Raw genomic sequence first — 15,231 nt, forward strand, 5'->3', positions numbered from 1 at the left:
CAACATTATTCTTCTTTCCCTTGCTCCCCAGGCTGTGCCTTGCAATGAAAAATATATCAAAAGAATCACAGAACAGAGGAAGGAGCTGAAAGTACAAGGCCCCCTCATGTATGTTTAAAGAGGCTGAAAGTTTTTATATTAGCCGTTACAAGCATTGCATACTTAGAAAGCCATGTATGAGATAATGAATGACTTTTGTTTGGATGCTGATTAAAGAGAGACTGTGGGGTGCCACTTTCTACACCCACACTGCTGCTTGTCTTTTCCCTAAATTAAAAGAGAAAGTCCCTGGGTCTGAACCGCAGCAGCAAGGCTACCCTCATTTCTAACGTGGGAGGTTATTATCTCCATCTGCAAGCCCTTCTCCCCCTGCTGAGACTCCATTTCTTAAATTAGTGCCAGGACAGACAGAGTGTCAGGGAGAGAAACGGCCTTCTACCCCCGCAACATCCATCCTTTCTGCAGGGAGGGACCATAGGAAAATCCTCGTGATTGCCCAGGGCAAAGAGGGCAAAGCCCAGGGCTCTGACCCGTCACGTCTGATCTGTCTGTGGAGCATCTGAAATCCAGAGAGCTCTGAATATCTTGTCCTGCTGATGCCCAGGTTGGGTTTTAGTGGGAAAACCCCAGCTGGTGGTATGGGATATCTCTGGAGGGTACTTGGGCACTGCTGTCTGAGCTCTACTCTTCCTCTCTAGGGTCCACGAGGGAAAAGAGGGAGGCCACAGTTCTGCCTCAGGGGACCCCCAGGCACAGATGGAAGAAAAGGAGAAATGGTCAGTATGGGGATCACAGAATCACAGTATCACAGGGGTTGGAAGGGACCTCTGGAGATCATCTAGTCCAACCCCCCCTGCCAAAGTAGGTCCCCCCAGAGCAGGTTGCGCAGGAATGTGTCCAGGTGGCTTTTGAATGTCTCCAGAGACTCCATCACGTCTCTGGGCAGCCTGTTCCAGTGCTCTGCCACCCTCACAGTAAAGAAGTTCCATCTCATGGTTAGATGGAACTTCCTGTGTTCAAGTGTGCGCCCGTTACTTCTTGTCCTGTCCCTGGGCACCACTGAAAAAAGACTGGCCCCATCCTCCTGACATCCACCCTTTAAGTATTTATAGGCATTGATCAGATCCCCCCTCAGTCTTCTCTTCTCCAGACTAAAAAGCCCCAAGTCCCTCAACCTTTCCTCATCAGAGAGATGTTTTAGTCCCTTCATCATCTTCATAGCCCTTTGCTGTACCCTCTCCAGCAGTTCCTGGGATGAACCAGCCTCGACTCCCAGTGGGGTTCCTCACTGCCCTGCAGCAGTGCAGAGCTCTGCACTGGGGCTGGATGAACCCTGGCTCTTATAGGTTGCATTTCTTGGCTCTCCAAATTTTGCAACAGCAAAAGCACAGGGAGAATTTTACCCCCAGGTGCCAGGCATTGGACATGAGCAACGCTGCCTATGCTTCTGCCTGAAGGTCTCTCCCACTGGGACAATTGTGGTGAGCCCTGTAGGCTGCCAGTTGATTTATATAAGACTTCTTGGAGAAAACATGATATTTTGGGCCTGCACATCCTCAGCTGTGCTTGGCATAGCAGACCAGGAGTAAAAACAGTACTCAGTGCAGTGCTTCAGTACAGAGGGGTAACGCTCGGCCTTTTAATGCACATCAGAGTATACAAATAAGAGCTTAATCTCAAGATCCCAACCTGCAACCCATGTTCTGGATTGATCCTTACATGCTGCAGGTCCTGCCAGCACTGACTCATGGGCTTTTTGTATCAGGAGGTGGCATTGCATTAGCTCCACGTGTCAGTGCTGGGTAATGCAATTTGTCCCTTGCGCTCCAGCCCCTGTAAGTGAGCATGGATTGAGAAAAATCACCATCGCAGTTTTAATTCAGGTCATTCTTCCTGTGCTCCTTTTCCTTTAATATTTTTAAGTATTTTTAATCAACAAATCCAGTTTTCACCAGTTTTGGTCGGAAAACTTTTCAAGGTATTTTCTCCCAGGAGGCAGAAAGCCCTGTTGGCAAACCTCAGCATCTCCCTGTGTTTCGCCTTTTCGGCACTGGGATTGCGATCCCAGTTGCAAAATCTTCTGGTGTGTCTGGTTCCCAGAGGTTCTCTGGAGGCCAGATCCCTTTCACGCCTCCATCTCAGCTTTTGTGGTCCCTTACAAATTGCAAAGAAAACCAATTTAAACTGTAGGCTATTGTTTGGATAGAGCAGTGTTTCCCCCAAAAATTTGGGAACTTGCACCCAGCTCTCTGATACACATTTTTGTTCTTGCTTCCCTGCGTGTGGATGAGTCCGTTCCTTCCTGCTCAGTGAGCTACTCACAGATATCCCTAGAATTTACGGGAAAACATGTGAGCCTTTTTCCCCATCTCCCTTCCTAGTGCATCCTTTCCTCTCTAAGGTGCAACTTATTCTTGGAGCATTTAATGGCCAATCTACTGAGCTTTTGTAATGACTTAAGTGTTTTTAACAGGGTGAAAATGGTCCAGCTGGACAGAAAGGAGAAAAGGGAGATCCTGGTCTTTCTGTGAGTACTTTAGGCCAAGATCACATCCTATTACACAGGCCTGAATAGAGAAAATAGGGCAAACTACTCCTAAGAGGTGTAGAAGAGGAGGGAAATGCTGAGAAACAGATTCATTCAGTGAATATCCGGGAAATGAGAGTGTTGGCTATTACCCAGAGACATCAAACATGCACAGGCTGGAGTGGGAGAGGTGCTGGGCTATATGATGCCAAGCCCAAAAAAAAAGATCCGGAGCCCAAGGTACATTTTCCATCTGCCATCGTCCCCGGGGTGCTTCAAGCTCATGCTTGGCAGATAGGATCAGTGCCAATGCCACAGGGTTGATCAAATACAAAGAAAGAGCAGGAGAGAGCAATGCACCCCATTTTCAAAGTGATTAGGGAGCTGGCATTAGTGCAAAAGCTGCTGCTCTGGGTTTGTAAATCCTGAAGAAGGAGTGGTTGACCCACATGGGTCAGAGAAAAAATTCCTGTTGCAGCTCCCCTAACGTTAGGGTCTCCATCCTGTTGGCTGAGCAAATGCGTTTTGTGTCACTTGACTGATAGGACAGGGTACTTCCACCTTTCCAATGTGTGGAGGACAGGCAGGATGAGTTTTAGCATGGGTGTTATGGGCAAGGGTGCCCTATGTGTGGGCCGCTGAAGATCCCACCTCCTTGCATAGTAATTGCCCCAAAATTTGTCATCCCTACAAGGGATAAGAGGTAGTGACCACGTGAAGTGCAGTAGGATACCAACTGTCACACACAGAAGATGCTCAACTGAAACACAGTTGGCTGTCCCGAGGGTCAGGGATACACTCAAAATCCGTAAGACCAGATGTCTCTCTTGGTGGGGAACATCATTAGCTCGTAAAAAGACAGAGGAGAAGAACAAAATGTGGTGCAGCTACATCTCGTCAAGATCTAGTGCTACAGCCCATCTCTATGTGTCAACCCTGCAGTATGATTTGAGCAGCCCCTTTACATGGGTGCAGGTGGCTTGATGAAGCTTCTCAGAGGTGAGGGACATCTGCAAGACCATGGCTTCAGGGACAGTGCCAAAAGGTTATGGAGACTCCCTGGAAAGCCACCCCAGACTTGAGGTGTGCCATGGTCCTCACGTTGAGCTCGGGGGTCTCAGCTCCTTAGGGCAAGAGGAGCCAGATACAGGATGTCCATGAATTTGCAAAGGGAATCATTTCCCCGATGAGCCACAAAACTTGAACCAAGGTCCCTGTGACACCAAACATACATCTTTGATCTTGACCGTACCCAAGCTGAGATGGTTTCACTTGTGTTCCCAAAAGCCACCTCCAGTGGGATGAGTAGAGCCTGATGTGGGGCACATAGCGGAGGGTGATGGTGCCAGGGTGGAAAATCACCACTAACCTCTGCTTTCCCCCTATGGCACAGGAGGAAGAGGTGAAGGAGGTGGTCAGGAGCGAAATGAGAGGCAGATGTGGTAAGTCAGCCGGCGAGATGCGCTTGGGGCCACCGCTCTGACACCTGCCAGTGACTAAATTAGAGCAATTTGAGTGCCAGCACATGCTGGCTCGGCAGAGCAAATATCACCCCATTAGCAGCAAGCGGAGACGCGTCCCCTCTCCATGCTCAGAGATGAGAGCGGGCTTCTGGGCCACGAGGTCTCTGCCGTAGTCCTGACCTCCTACTCAAACTCTTAATTTTTTCCCTTTAAACCCTCTCTCTTCCCATTTCTTCCCCGTGGTTTTGTCAGCAAAGCTTTCCTCCCTGGTCATCTCCATTTCCCCACTGATTGACGAAAGGCACTGGGTCACAGGGAGGGAAGTCTGGAGCTACGTTTTGCCTAATAACAACCTTTTAATTCCTGTCTACTTCATGGCACTTCTTGACACACGGACTTCTGCTCTGTGGTGGTGAATAACTCCCAACCAGCGCCACACCAGTAACAAAACCCACTGCGTTTGGGGATGGTTTTACCCCAGAATCCCAATATCACGAGGGTGTCAGGCTTTTGGGGTTTTGCTTTCCTTGCCCTGCAGAGGTCCAGATACCTGAGGACCAGCACAGAGATGCCACGCTCCTGCCCCGCTCCCTGGGGTCAGCACAGGAAGGACATGGAGCTGTTGGAGCACGGCCAGAGGAGGCCATGAAGATGATTAGAGGGCTGGAGCCCCTCTGCTGTGAGAACAGGCTGAGAGAGTTGGGGGGGTTCAGCCTGGAGAAGAGAAGGCTCCGGGCAGACCTTGGAGCCCCTTCCAGTCCCTAAAGGGGCTCCAGGAAAGATGGGGAGGGACTCTTGGTCAGGGAGTGAAGTGATAGGATGAGAGGTAATGGTTTTACACTGAAAGAGGGGAGATTGAGCTGAGATGTGGGGAAGAACTTCTTTGCTGTGAGGGTGGTGAGAGCCTGGCCCAGGTTGCCCAGAGAAGCTGTGGCTGTCCCATCCCTGGAGGTGTTCAAGGCCAGGCTGGATGGGGCTTTGAGCAACCTTGTCTAGTGGGAGGTGACCCTGCCCATGGCAGGAGGGTGGCACTAGATGATCTTTAAGGTCCCTTCCAATTCAAACCGTTCTATGATTCTATGGCCAAGGAGTGTTTGGGTTCACCACCACTTCCCGAGATGCTTCAGCCATTAAGCTGGAGTTGCACTCATTTCTGCCTGGAGATGTTAGGGGGCATTTAAATGCTTTGAAGCGGGGTGGAAAAGGATGAAAAATATTCCATGAAAGCATGTACTGCCTGTAAAAATAATGATTTTGTTGAAAAATCTTATTTACATGGGGAAAAAAAGAAGTAGCAAACAAACTATGCCCTGTCTGTCTTACATTTGCAGATTGTGGAGGTGAGTTGGGAAGGACACTCATGGAAAGGGGTAAGGCTGCTAATATGACTGGGTACCTCAGTGGTCTGTAGGCTTTGGCCAACGAAACATCGTGTTGTGACTTGTCTCCCACATTGTGTTGCACAGTGACAGTAATTTTCTTGAGCTACAACTGTTTTTCAAAGCATGGTGGCTTTCAAACTGGGCCACCAGATTTCATCATCGCTGACCCAGCAATTAAATCTGCAGGTCTGGAGGCAACTGAAATCAACAGGCAGCTCCAAGGGTTCCAAAAGTTCCAGCTTTGGGAACATACCAGAAGGGATGGTGAAAGCCAGGAAGAAATGCTGAACAAAACCCAGAGGATGACCACGTTGATGACGTTGGTGAAGCCTGTCATGGAGCCACCTTCACTTATTGCAGGTAAGTGCAGCTGCATGGCTGCATGCTTTCCATCTTTCCAACCATGTCAGATGGTGTCTTCTGGAGCACCCCGTGAACCCAGTGCTAAATCCTCTTCCCTGGGACTGGGCAGAAAGGAGGCAGCAGTGGGATTTCCAATGAGGGCTCCCATGCTGAGATCCCCTGTGCCCAAAAGGGCTGGTCTGTGGCCTGGAGACGAGGTGAGCTGATGTTCCTAGAAGGGTTGGCAGCAGAGGAAAAAGCCAAATACGTGTGGCCCCGATGATGATCACCACCTGCAAACGGATGTATTTTGAAAGTCTGGAAGGAGACAGCTGTTTTCAGGCTGACTTTGGTCCCTTCCCCCCACCATGTCCATTGCAACTTCTACTAAAGCTTCCTAGCAGCCAGAAATTACATATCTGAGACCAAACACTGGAGCTATTACAGACTATTTCTGCCCAGGGCCTCATGAACCCTTTAATGGGTAAAGCTACTGATTACCGCTAATGGGAAAACAACCGGCTCTATTTCTGTCCCTTTGTGTTGCCCAAGAGAGAGGGGGAGAGAGAAGGGCCAAGGTCAGGACAAATGCAATACAGACCTGCCTGTACACAAACACCAGTGGGTTTGTGGCACCTTCTCACACTACATCTACCTCTATACTAGGCAACTGGACAGGGCAAGAGGCATGATTCAAGACTGGCCACGCTTTTAGGTATTATCAAGCTCCCAGTAGGATCTTGAGCATCACCAGGCAGCCAAGGTGCAAACCATCATTCTTGGGGATGAAGGCTGTTCAGCCATAGGGAGGTGAACGATGTCGTGCTACTTGCCCATGGGCTGGAGGGAGGTTCATGGTCCACTCTGTAGGCACAGCCAATAGGGTGGTTCCCCAGGAGGCTCCAGGACTACCTTGGGATGCATTGGGACACACTGTCCCAGTGGAAAAGACCAGGATTTGAGCCCGATGGATACAAGGAAATCCATCTTCCCAGGGAGAGGGCAGGATGGGGCCGTTTTAGCTGCATTTCAGATCATCTACCCCTTCTTCTGACCATGAACCACTGTAGTGAGCATTATGGTGAGGGAACGCTTGGCCCAGCTTCTTGCACACCTGGTGAGTAACATGGTCCTCTTGACACAGAAGAGTTGGATATCCTCCTTCTCCTGTCCATATAGAATAATGGCTCGTGGGTGGCTTTTCGAGGCCCTATGGGCCTGCCTGTCCCTGAGATGCTAAGGGAGGCAACCAGCACCCTTTGACATGACTGGCTTAAGGGGTCTCAGGGTAGCTCTGCTCCAAATTTTAGCACAACCTGGAAATGACCTTCACTCAGAAGGACGCATATGAGCTGCCCTCCTCCAGGTCCAGCAAGTCAGAAATTAAGATGTGGCTGCTCAGATTTTGTCAGCAGGAGGAAGAGGGTTGGGTAGCATGGATGGAACTGCCGTTGACAAGGGCAGGGGGACAGCCTCAGTACTTTGTCTCAGGGAAATAGGTACTCGCAGGGCCAGATGCATCTCAGCAGAAGGGAGCCATCTAGAAATGCAACATCTCACGCCCCTACAACAGTTTGGCCCAAACCAAAGGGCCAGTCTATGGGGCAGAGCTTTCTGCAGACCGACCATGGAGCAGTCCTCCATTTTTCCCCTGTGTAATCTCCTAAGGACTGAACAAATCCCCCAAAATCCTAGCTAAGCCTGGAACTGGACCCCAACCATCATCGCCTTTCTCCTGCCCGCTCCCAGAATCACCGAATCACAGAATCTTCATGATTGGAAAGGACCTCTGAGATCACCGAGTCCAACCATACACACACAAAAGACCCCCACAATCTCGGCCACTAGAATATGCCCTGAAGTGCCACATCTACACGTTTCTTAAATACCTCCAGGGATGGTGACTCCACCACCTCCCTGGGCAGGCTGTTCCAGTGCCTGACCACTCTCTCAGTAAAGTAATTCTTCCTAATATCTAATCTAAACCTCCCCTGCCACAACTTCAGACCATTTCCTCTGGTCCTGTCATTATTCCCTTGGGAGAAGAGGCCAACACCCACCTCTCTACACCCTCCTCTCAGGGAGTTGTAGAGGGCAATGAGGTCCCCCCTCAGCCTCCTCTTCTCCAAACTAAACATGCCCAGTTCCCTCAGCCTCTCCTCATATGACTTGTTCTCCAGACCCCTCACCAGCTTGGTGGCTCTCCTCTGGACACGCTCCAGCAGCTCATGTCCTTCCTGTAGTGAGGGGCCCAGAACTGAACACAGCACTCGAGGTGAGGCCTCACCAGTGCCCAGAACAGAGGCACCATCACTGCCCTACTCCTGCTGGCCACGCTATTCCTGATACAGGCCAGGATGCCGTTGGCCTTCTTGGCCACCTGGGCACACTGCAGGCTCATGTTCAGCCGGCTGTCCACCAACACCCCCAGGTCCTTTTCTGCTGGTCAGCTTTCCAGCCACTCTGCCCCAAGCCTGTAGCGTTGCCTGGGGTTGTTGTGACCGAAATGCAGGACCCGGCACTTGGCCTTATTGAACCTCCCCCAAGCGCCCTCCCGATGTCTGTGTCATACGTCAACAGACATCATCCATCTGGGTTTAAACTCACTTTATATCCAGGCAGCCTTCAGGATCGGGGCGGTTTTCAGATCGATGGGGCGTACCACACGTTATTGAATCGCAGCCGCAGCCGTCGCCAGCTGACAATCCCATTACGGCCCGGGTCTGAGGCAGGAGGGCTCATAAATTGCCCTGCTAAGCGATGAGTGCGGATGGGCGCTCTAAATGTTAACAGGATTCTGCAATCGGAGGGTTATTACTGCCAGATTACAATCGCTCCTGGCTTTTCAAAGCTCACAGATTTACAAAACTCCGGCCTGACATTTATCTCCTGCAAACAACCACAAATACTTCCATTTTCTCTGACTAACACCCAACCTTTCTGACTGAGTTGTTTAACGCCATTAAGAATTTTATTGCTGCCGGTTTCTCCCTCCCCTCGCCAATTGCTCTGTGACATTTATTAAGAGAACTTGTTAGCCGGTGGAAAGCCATGTAAGGCTCCAATGATCTATATTTAAATGGTGGCTAATTTGTTTGCGTGCCCTCGTTACGTGTGATTTCCATTTGCTTCCCCAGCGGCTCCCCGGGCGCAGCAGATAACGGGTCCCTCTCAGCACAAGCTCCGAGAAGCCCGCAGTCAATTACCAGGTGAAACGCACTGAATTAAGTGACATTTAGGGAAGTCACTTCCCGGGTGGGAAAGGCTGAGAGAGCTGGGGCTCTTTAGCCTGGAGAAGAGAAGGCTGAGGGGAGACCTTATCTGTGTTTACAAGTACCTAAAGGGTGGGTTGAAGGAGGATGGAGCCGGACTCTTTTCAGTGGTTTGCAGCGATAGGATGAGAGGCAACGGGCACAAGCTGGAGCATGGGAAGTTCCATTTAAATATGAGGAGAAACTTCTTTCTGGTGAGGGTGCCAGAGCCCTGGAACAGGCTGCCCAGGGAGGTCGTGGACTTTCTCTGGAGATCTTCAAGACCCGCCTGGATGCAGTCCTGAGTGATGTGCTCTGGGCAACCCTGCTTTGGCAGGGGAGTTGGACTGGATGATCTCTAGAGGTCCCTTCCAACTCCAACAATTCCGTGATTCCGTAATTCTGTGCTTTTTGGCATTGAGATCGAGGGGACACGGCACTGAAAGATTTCCACGTGCCAACAAGCAAAGCCTCAAATCTCAGTTTTGGACTGGGCTTAAAGTGGCTTCTTTTGCTTCAGGACATTGAGCTGGTGGTGAACAAACTGGAGGGTGTTTTCACTCAATCCCGTGTTGTCCACCCTCACCAGCAAAATGCACAGTGAGAGTCCCCCAGACAACACCCTGAATGCACCCACCCCTGCAAAGACACCCCCCCCGCCAGGACCCAGGGCTTAATTTCCCCTTTGCAAAGGTCAGAGACCACCACGATGGGCACCACAGGGGCGGATGGTGCCACGGAGCAACAAGGACCCTTGTGCTCATCCCACTATGGAAATCCGCTGCTGGATGCCCCCCACTTGGTCTTTGCTGCCCCTTTTGTTCTGACAGTCCCATTGCTCTGGAGTAAGGTGCTGGCCATGGGGACGGACCAGCCCCACACATTGACACAGGGAGGGAATCAGGGGTGGCAGAGTGTGGCCTTTTCCCACCTGGTTCCAACACACGAGTGGGTGGGGGGGTTGTTTCCCTGCAGCCCCCTGCCTGCAGCCGATGGATGAGGGCTCCTGCCGGCACTACACCTTGCTCTGGTATTACCACCCGGAGGCAAACGCCTGCCGGCCCTTCATCTTTGGGGGATGCCGAGGGAACAGCAACCGCTTCGAAACCAAGTGGAAATGCGAGCAGCGGTGCAAAACCTCAGCAGGTAAGGCAGCCCCTGAGCCCTCCAACCCTCCTCTTCCTCCAGCCAGGAGTGAGGGCAAAGCAGGAAAAAACCCATCCAGAACCCGCTCACCTCCATTGCCTTATGGTGCCCCACCAATATCAAGCAAGCACTTGGAGGGATGCCTCTAGTTTGTAAGGTCCCTCCCACTTTCAGCTTACTTTGGTCCCCCTCAGCCTCTCCTAGGAGCTCCTGGACATCTCCTCCCTTGGGCCACATCTGCTTATGGGATAGAGGTGGACCTGTGGGTGATGAGAAGGGTCCCTGTGGGCACCAGCACTGGGTCCTGGTGGTTTGCACACCCTGAGCTCAGTCACCTCAAATTCTGAGGGCTGAGGTTTGCAGGTATTTGGAGGCTGGTGCACTCTGAACCATGGATTGGTCCATCCAAGCACTTCTTCCAAGCTTCAGGCAGAACCTGAAGCTGCTGGAGCTCCCCAGATCTAGACCATGAGCAGTTCCAAACACCCATGCATTGGGGTCACACCTCATCCAGGGTTTCAATGGGCAAAACTCACTCCTGGAAGCCCATCTGGGCTCCTGTTGCCTGATCTAGGGTGTGTGGGTTCAGCCTGTGCGGCTCTTCCTCCTCTCCAGGCATGTGGTAGCTCCTTACAGGGGAAATGAGCTCCTACTGGCCCTGACAGTAATGCCAACACTGCTGCTGCCGAGTAGTGCACGAGCTGTGGCTGAAACCAGCCTTCCTAGAAAGATACTCCTCTCTAAACCTTTCCTCTGCATGGAGACAATCCCTCTGGGCATGAGGAGAAATGCATTAGTTCTCAAAAATGTATGGAAAAAAAAACCCAAACCCGGTGAGATTCATCTGCTCTGTCTTCAAAGGCATTTTAAAAAAGAGACAGAAATTCAAGGCAGAGATCTATAAGTTGAGGTTCATTTCAGAGTTTTCAGGTGTTCTGTATTTTGTTGGTTGTGTTTTAGGCTGGCACCTAGTATGTATAAACTCAAGACCATTGCACTCTCTTTTATCATCCGCTTGAATCTCTCTGATACACAATGGACTTTGCACAGCCTGGGCTTCCTGTCCTGCAGTGCAAATATTCATTGCTCTAAGCTCAGTTTAGGACAGGCAGGCACATCCTGGAGAGCTGAAATGCTCTTTGGGGAGAAGGAGTATGTTTTGACTGGTCGGGAAGGAGGGGTTTGCTGCCCCAGTGCAGCTAGCCCAAACTGGGTGCCCTGTTCTGTCGTCCCCATCACAAGGGTTAGCATCACTCCTTGGGGCCCAGGAGGAGCCCATCTTTGTTCACCTTAAGGGCAGTCAAGGTAGACCAGTTGGCCCATTTAGCCTGGTCAGTACCCGTGTTTGGTGGCCCACTTTTTTGCAACGTACTGCATGAGGGAAAGCCACTCTCAATGCTTTAAGTCCAGTCCCAGCAGCACCAGGTAATAAACAAACCTCTTCCCAGCCAATGCTTTACCCCAGGACATAAGCATTAAGAGATAGTGTGGGTTTCACGAAGCAGCTGTAGATACCTCCAGCACTGTGCACTGTGTCTGCACTCCCTTTGTGGGGAGATGCAACCACTGGGGAGTGGGAGTCATCCAAAACTAAGCCAGGTCCACATGTCCTTTACGTGCCCATTTCTCCTGGCTGACTCTAAATGGTGCCTGGAGCTGGCCCAGATCAGGACGTCTGCTTTATGGATGTCTGATGTGTTGTGACATGGCCTGGCATAGGCAACCCCATCATGTCAGGGACCTCCCAAGCTATTGTGAGCATGGGAGGTCCAAGAAGAAGCCCAAGCTGTAGCCAACCTCCAATATCCCTTTGTTTTCTATTTCCTCACTTTTGAAAACCAGTCAGAGGGAGGTGATCAGCTGCAATCATCATGTTTAAATAAAAAAGAAGTGGAGCTGCAAGAAGTGTCTCCAGGACATCTCGGAGACTGGACAAGCAAGAAAAACCATTTAATGTGAAGAGGCAAAGGAAGTTTGAAAAAAAGATGTTGGAAAACAGTAATTATGAGCAGGAAATAAAGTGGTATGAGGAGAGGGAAACATCTGATTGCTTAGGAAAGCAGAGATGTCCAGAGGCTCATGACTACACCACTCACCCCATGGGACTACTGTGCAAATCTGGGAGACACATATTCCTGAGTTTATTTTTGTAAAATAAAAACGTGTTAATGCTGCTGTGCGTAATTCTAGTTCATAATTCACCTGGAAGCAGTAACCCCTTGAGAAGGGCAGAGAGAAAGCTGAGAATTTCCATTCCCCTGTGTTGGACCCGGTGTGCAGGTTGAGCCCCATCCCATAGCAGATAACCTTTCAGCTCGTCCCTATGACCTTTAGCAAGTCCCACCTTCTCCTTCACTTGACCATTCCATGGGCAGGTGAAGAGGAGCCATCCCAAATTGTATGGTAAATAAAAAACAGGGTTCAAATCCAGACACAGCTTCTGCCTGCAAAATGCCACCCCCAAGTCTTCAAGGCATTTGGAGCTGCTGCCCAGAGAGGTGTGGAAGATAAACCTCTAGGTTTTGGTGGCCATATGGACCCTGCTGAGAGAGGTCCTATCCAATAACATCTCCTCCAAGCACACATCATAAATGTGAGCATCCATGGGTCCAAGCCTCCATTCCTCTCTCCACAACAGGTTCCCAATACACATGCTTATGACTTCTATAAATGTCACCATATTGACAAAAAAAATGTTTTCATCAAAGAATGTACATTGTATTGTGTCTTCAAAGGCTGCACTGGGAATTGGCTTTCCTCCCTCAAACACCTTTGATGGGAACATAATGGCTAAATGAGGATTCCTGCTGGAGTGGGACTGGGAGGAGATGATTAGAAAATCAGTGGGGTTTATTAAAAGTTTGGCTGCACAATTCAATAAGGTTGAGCTCGGATTTCCCTGGCCCATCAGGGTTGCCTCATTACTCCTGGTAGCAGAGGCAGAAGAAGGATTTCTCTTATCCACAATATCCCAAGCCCCAAGGAAGGACTAGCAGAGTTTTCTGGAATTCTTATTCCCGCCAAGAGCTAAAATCTTTTTTACTCAAAAAAAAAAAAAAAAAAAAAGAAAAAGAAAAAGAATTTGGTAAATGTTGGCAATGAGACAAGTGCCATTTTCAGACTGACATTTCCAGCCTCTCCTCTTGAAATGCTGTTCTGTATCGAAATGTACTTTGGCAAGAAAAGCATTCAGGTATTGTATCATGGCAAGAAAAATATCCCCTCAGAAAAGAAACAAAATGTTCCCATCTAAGCAAAACAGCGGGTACAGCATCACCAAGAAGAAAGCATTTCTTCATTTCCAGTTGAGGCCACAGTGTTGAGAAACAGGTGTTTTTTCTGAGGAAACACCCCACATTTTCACATTTTCCCAGAATCACAGCGATGAGGGACAATTTGTAAAGGAGGCTGAAGGATGCCAATGTCTGCAGAGCCATGGATGGGCTGGGGACCTCACAGGTGTTGCAGCCTCTGGCCCTCAGCAGCCCAGGAGACATGGAGTGACTTGAACTCCAGCTCCTCCACCGGCCCAGGAGAGTTGAGACCATCCAGGGGACCAAAGCGTTTGCAACCAGCAGGAAAGAAAAAAAAAAAACCTTCATTCTTAAATTGCATTGACAAAAATAGTTACTGTGCACAAGATAACAGGGACCTAACGGAGTGCATGACCCACGGGTTCATTTGGCACCCTGGTATGAAGATCTTTAATTCAGGTGGGACCTTGCCAAGGGGCACAATTCATTGAACATTGAAATTGTGCAGAGAAAACAACATTTCAGAGCTTTAAAAGAGGGGGAGGAGGGAAAAAGGAGCTCAAACATGTGAAGGGCTGGGCATGCACCTCCAGAAACGTTCAGTTGCGTTGATCTGATTTTGGACATCTCTACTTTCAAACCCAAATGATCCTTCCTGATGCAAACCAGCCCACGGCTAGACTGGAACAAAAATATCTGTATGGCCAAAAGGGGACCCACTGTCAACAGTTCTCACTATTTAATTAACACATAAAAAGCTCATGAATACTATTTATTATTAAAAGGAAAAGAGCCTCCTACCATCTCCCTTTTCTCTGGTGCCAGCATCCCTTCAGTGAAGGCACTAGTGGCCTCCAGCAGAAATATGGGGTTGTCATACTTGAGTGGCCACCACCACTTGACCCAGGGTGTCAGGTAAGTGCAAAGCCTGTGGTGTTTTACTAGCAATGGCAAAAAGAAAAGTGTATATATATATATATATGTATATATACACACACTTATGGGCCTGCAGTAGCTTTGGATCAGCCCAATTCTGACCCAGTTCTGGATGTCCCCCACAAACCAGCCTCCCTGCTCATGGTTCCTCTTGGGCTGCCCAAGACTGCATGTTTCCCAGAGTCCAGCATTTGTCCAGCCCTGCCCAGGACTGTGGAGTTTGGCCCAACAAGGCAGAGAGGTTTTTCACAAGAAAGGGGATTTGAGAAGAAAGGCTTCAGGTTGGCCATCAGAGGAAATACTGGACTGCTCATTCCTGCCTCATCCTACCAAGCCAGCCCATGTGTGGCTGCACCATCTCTGGTGATACATGGGGCATATCTCTGTCCTACAGACCAGCTGCTTTTGTGGCTTTGGGGTGTAAATCACCCCATGTCCCCATAGCTCAGTGTCACCGGGTAGCCTGTCCCTATCCAGCAGCTGGGTTCTCATTGCAATGTCCTGTAGGGTGCATGCTCCCCATGTCTGCTTTGGCTCCCCAAACCCTCCCAGGACATCTCTTCTTGGGCATCTGTCCCTACGTCCTGTTTCTGCCCTCCCTGTGTACTGTGATGTTGTGTTTCCACCAAGACAACAGAGGTGCTCCCAGGAGCCCTTCTCCAATTCAGGCTGCAACAGCATCCCTCCTGGGGACCATTGCCACCAGACACCTCATGAATAACTCAAAGCAGTACTTATTTTACCAAAACCCAGAGGAGAAAGCCTTCCTCCATCCCATGGTTACTCTCCCAGGGACCCCAGACCTGCATTTCACCATCTCCCTCCAACTATCAATTGCACCAGGGCATTAGAGAAGAAGAGGGTGCTTTGCTGTGGGCTGGTATCCCTTGGCAGGCATATTAAGTTGACATCCAGCCTGAAGAGATAATA

General features: G+C 49.9%; 1 protein-coding gene across 1 annotated transcript in view; it reads left to right on the forward strand.

Moving 5' to 3' along the window:
• Window positions 1-10,737, forward strand: part of LOC141478773 (uncharacterized) — a 108,029-nt gene extending 97,292 nt beyond the window's left edge. Inside the window, exons 81-88 of the mRNA XM_074167760.1 lie at window positions 699-776; window positions 2,474-2,527; window positions 3,921-3,969; window positions 5,322-5,360; window positions 5,559-5,732; window positions 8,852-8,923; window positions 9,941-10,111; window positions 10,727-10,737. Of these exons, the coding sequence (XP_074023861.1) occupies window positions 699-776; window positions 2,474-2,527; window positions 3,921-3,969; window positions 5,322-5,360; window positions 5,559-5,732; window positions 8,852-8,923; window positions 9,941-10,111; window positions 10,727-10,737 (648 nt within the window). The remainder of the gene's footprint in view (window positions 1-698; window positions 777-2,473; window positions 2,528-3,920; window positions 3,970-5,321; window positions 5,361-5,558; window positions 5,733-8,851; window positions 8,924-9,940; window positions 10,112-10,726) is intronic.
• The last annotated feature ends 4,494 nt before the right edge of the window (window positions 10,738-15,231 follow it).

This window comes from Numenius arquata, chromosome 2 (genome assembly GCF_964106895.1).
Source record: "Numenius arquata chromosome 2, bNumArq3.hap1.1, whole genome shotgun sequence".
Taxonomy (NCBI): domain Eukaryota; kingdom Metazoa; phylum Chordata; class Aves; order Charadriiformes; family Scolopacidae; genus Numenius; species Numenius arquata.